General features: G+C 38.8%; 1 protein-coding gene across 1 annotated transcript; it reads right to left on the bottom strand.

The window, feature by feature from the left end:
* Nucleotides 1-3,488: 3,488 nt before the first annotated feature.
* Nucleotides 3,489-4,511, bottom strand: LOC138867973 (salivary glue protein Sgs-3-like). Its single transcript, XM_070145274.1, has one exon. It carries the CDS (start codon nucleotides 4,509-4,511, stop codon nucleotides 3,489-3,491), a length of 1,023 nt encoding a protein of 340 aa, XP_070001375.1.
* Between the last annotated feature and the right edge of the window lie 310 nt (nucleotides 4,512-4,821).

Below are 4,821 nucleotides of genomic sequence, written 5' to 3' on the forward strand. Positions count from 1 at the left end.
TTATGTAATAATTTCGAGAAATATTTGACACCTAACATTTTGCTGTGAAGTCTATCCCTAGCAACCACGATTTAAAGAGGCATAAGAGCATACAACCCACATTAATTATTAAACTAATATCTTTTCCCAGATCTTTGATTCTGTTCTCGCTTGGCTTAGAGCATGACAACATACAAAGAATAATATCAAAGAATATCATACGCCGATTTCCATCCTTTTACCCAATACAGTGAACACCCTGGGTATAGTGGTATGGTGTGGTGTGGTATAATATTGCTTTGGATGACGATGAGTTAGTGTGGCATTTTACAGCAACAGCCACCATAACCCACCTGGGGTTTAAAAGCCTCCAACCAAAAGATATTTCCCCAGTTTAAGTCAATATACGGACCAATTTTATCTTTCCCAATCACACCTCGCTCCGCCTCCCGTGCAAACAGCGTGTCATAAGTAGGGTTGCTGTCCCTATATACTTTCCCTATATGAAGGTCATGTTTTCTCTCACTTTTTTTTGTTTAATTCTTAATCAGCTCAATGCTCGGTCGTGTGAAGTAGGATTTCTTTGTCCAGACAGTCACTTTATTTATGTTAACTGATAAGGAAGAAGGGTATTATAATTTATAATATTATGATTATAATATATATCATAATTTATATATTATAATAAGTTGATTATAATCATTATAACCATAATTGTAATTATAATGATAGTAATAATGATAATATTGATAATAATGATAATAACAATGGTAATGATAATAATGATAATAATATTGGTAATAATAATGATAATGATAACGATAATAATAATAATGATAATACCAATGATGATAATAGTGATAATAAACATAATAATAAAAATAAAGATAATAATGATAATAATGATAATAATAATAACGATAATGATAGTATTAATGATAATGATAATAACAATAACAATAATATTAATAACAAAAATATAGAAAATGATAATAACAATAATAATGATAATTACAATGGTAAAGATAATGACAATAATAACAAACATCATGATAATGATACTTATAGCAGTAGGAACAATGGTTATAATAATGGTAAAGATAATGATAAAAAGTAATGATAGTGATAATGAGGATATTGAGGGTGATAATGATGATGATAATGATGGCGATGATAATGGTAATGATGATAACAATAATAATCATAATAATGATGATGATAATAGTGATTATATATATATATATATATATATATATATATATATATATATATATATATATATATATATAAATGTGATATTGATATTAATGATGATGATAAGGACAGCAATAATGATGATAATAATGATAATGATGATAGTAATTATGATAATGATAACAATGATGAAGATGATGATAATAATGAAATAGATAATAACAGCAACAACAAACTAATAACAGTAACGATAATAACGATAATAATGGTAGTGATGATAATGATAGTAATAATAGCAATCAAAAATAGCAGTGATAATAACGATATTGATAGTAACAATAACAATAACAATGATAATAACAACAACAATAATGATAACAATGATAACGGTGACAATAATGACAATGAAAATAATAAAACAACCCACCCCCTCAAATATAAAAGAGAAGAAGAAGAATCAGAAGAAAAAGAATCAGAAGAAGAAGAAGAAGAAGAAGAAGAAGAAGAAGAAGAAGAAGAAGAAGAAGAAGAAGAAGATGAAGAAAAAGAAGAAGAAGAAAAAGAATCAGAATCAGAATCAGAATCAGAATCAGAATCAGAATCAGAATCAGAATCAGAATCAAAAGAATCAGAATCAGAATCAGAATCAGAACCAGAATCAGAATCAGAATCAAAATCAGAAAAAAACGAAGCATAGAGAAAATAAAAAAAACAATTATACCCTATTAAAGATGAATTCCTTTTCACCTCATCTCTCGCGCATTTACATTCATCAAACGGAAAAATCGCAGTCATCAGTTTCAGCGAGGAGTGTATACTATGACGTATTTCAGAGAGCGACGGACTCTCCTGATGAAACTTCAGAGCTTCAGCGTGCCAGCCGGTGGAGGGACAGCTATTTATATCTTCGCCATATTTGGTTTGTGTTTTTGTTTTTGTTGTGGATGTTATTATTATCGTTGTTGTTGTTGTTATTGTTTTTTTTATAATAATAATGATAATGATAATAATAATTATTATTGTTTTATTATTATTATTATTATTATCATCATCATCATCATCATCATCATCATCATCATCATCATCATCATCATCAATAGTATCATTATCATTATTACTATTGCTATTATTATCATCATTATCTTTATTGCCATTATTATGATCATCATCACCATAGTTATTATTATTATTATTGTTATTATTATTATTCTTACTACAACTATCATTATTATTATCATTATTATTATTTTCATTACTATCATTTTCATTATCATTATCTCTCGCAATTTTCTTTAACATCAAACTAAATTTTCTTTAAGAACTTCAGAGGGTTTTTAAAGATATCAGTGTGCACGCCAAATGTATTGTACTGAAGCGACTGAAATCTACGGCATCTTGTAGGTGCTAAGGAGGGTAGTTCTGAAACAGTGTGATGCTTAACATTTCCTTTCTTTCTTTTCTTCTTTCCTTCTTCTCTCTCTCGCTCTCTTTCTCTTTCTCTCTCTCTCTTCTCTTTCTTTCTCTCTCTCTCTGTCTCTTTCTTTCTCTCTCTCTCTTTTCTCTTTCTCTCTCTCTCTCTCTCTCTCTTTCTTTCGTGCTCTCTCTCTCATTCTCTTTTTGTCTCTGTCTGTCTGTCTGTCTCTCTCTCTCTCTTTCTCTCCTTACCCCCTCTCTCTCTTTCTTTCTTTCTCTCTCTTTCTCTGTCTGTCTCTCTCTCCTCCTCCCCCCCCCTCTCTCTGTCTCTCTCTTTCTCCCTCTCTCTCTCTTTCTCTCTCTTCCCCTCTTCCCCCCTCTCTATTTTTTTTCTCTCTTTTCCTCTCTCTCTCTCTTTTTCTCTCCCCCCCTCTCTCTCCCTTTCTCCCCCTCCTCCCACCCCTTCTCTCACTCTCTTTCCCTATCCCCTTTATATCTCCCTCTCTTTCTCACCCCCTCTATCTCTCTCGCCATTCCCCTCTTCATATCTTTCCTACTCTTCCCCCTCTTCATCTCTCTCTCTTTCTCTCCCCCTCCTCCTTTGATAGCCGATTTCTCTTCCTCCCCTTCCTCGTTTCTTCACAAAGCTCAAGGAAGTAGAGGATCCCGCCGCCGACTTCCCCTTGAAGCCGAATCACCCGCTAGACCCCATCAGCATCCAGGGCCCATTAATTACACGCGAGTGAGGGGAGAGGAAAAGCACACAGACGGCGGCACTCCAGGCACTCGCATCCCCCTCAGATCGCAGTGCACTTTCTTTACTCTCTGTCTGTTTATGTTAAGCATCTATTCCTTGAGGTGAGTGATGAGGGGATCTCGAGGAATTTGCTGTTGCGTCTTCTTCAGCTTCTTTTGGATCGTTCTTGAGCAGTTCTGAGGTTCTTTGGGGTGTTGTTTGGTGTGGTGTGGTGTGGTGTGGTGTGGTTTGGTGTTGTGTGGTGTGATTTGGTGTAATGTGGTGTGGTGTGATTTGGTGTAGTGTGGTGTGGTGTGTGGTATGGTGTGGTGTGGTTTGATGTGTGGTGCAATGTGGTATGGTGTGGTGTGGTTTGATGTGGCGTGGTGTGGTGTAGTGTGGTGTGGTTTGATGTGGTGTGGTGTGGTTTGGTGTAGTGGGCAATGTGGTTTGGTTTGGTGTGGTGTGATTTGGTGTGGTGTGGTGTGGTATGGTGTGGCGTGGTGTGGTTTGATGTGTGTGGTGTGGTGTGTGGTATGGTGTGGTGTGGTTTGATGTGTGGTGCAATGTGGTATGTTGTGGTGTCGCGTGGTGTGGTGTCGCGTGGTGTGGTGTCGCGTGGTGTGGTGTCGCGTGGTGTGGTGTGGTTTAGTGTGTGGTGCAATGTGGTATGGTGTGGTGTCGCGTGGTGTGGTGTGGTTTGGTGTGTGGTACAATGCGGTATGGTGTGGTGTCGCGTGGTGTGGTTTGGTTTGGTGTGTGGTGCAATGTGGTATGGTGTGGTGTCGCGTGGCGTGGTGTGGTTTGGTGTGTAGTACAATGTGGTATGGTGTGGTGTCGCGTGGTGTGGTGTGGTTTGGTGTGTGGCACAATGTGGTATGGTGTGGTGCGGTATGGTGGTGTGTGGTGCATTGTGGTATGGTGTGGTGTGGCGTGGTTTGGTGTGGTGTGTGGTGCATTGTGGTATGGTGTGGTGTGGCGTGGTTTGGTGTGGTGTGTGGTGCATTGTGGTATGGTGTGGTGTGGCGTGGTGTGGCGTGGTTTGGTGTGGTGTGTGGTGCATTGTGGTATGGTGTGGTGTGGCGTGGTTTGGTGTGGTGTGGCGATGAGGTTTGGTAAGTGGTTGGCGTGGTGTGGTGTATGGTATGGTGTGGTGTGGTTTGATGTGGTGTGGTGTGGTTTGATGCATGGTACAATGTGGTATTGTGTGGTGTGGTGTGGTGTGTGGTGCATTGTGGCAGGGTGTGGTGTCGCGAGGTTTGGTGTGTGGTGCATTGTGGTATGGTGTGGTGTGGCGATGAAGCGGTGTGGCGTTTTAATGCGGTGTGGCGTTGCGTATCAGCGTAATAAGGCGGCTCAGCGTGCGCCACCTTATGAACGCCTAAATCGCCTGTACTTCCTCGCAGTTACCTGAAATAGGGCCGCTGGTTCATAGCTTTCGGGGGGGGGGGTTCAATTAGTCACCGCCGTCTTGAGCTGTCTTCCGGGTTCTATTATCG

This window comes from Penaeus vannamei, chromosome 33 (genome assembly GCF_042767895.1).
Source record: "Penaeus vannamei isolate JL-2024 chromosome 33, ASM4276789v1, whole genome shotgun sequence".
NCBI classification, from domain to species: Eukaryota; Metazoa; Arthropoda; class Malacostraca; order Decapoda; family Penaeidae; genus Penaeus; species Penaeus vannamei.

Excerpts from the sequence above, each read along its gene's own strand:
- LOC138867973 (XM_070145274.1), bottom strand. The coding sequence starts at position 4,511 with ATGCATCAAACCACACCACACCACATCAAACCACACCACACCATACCA.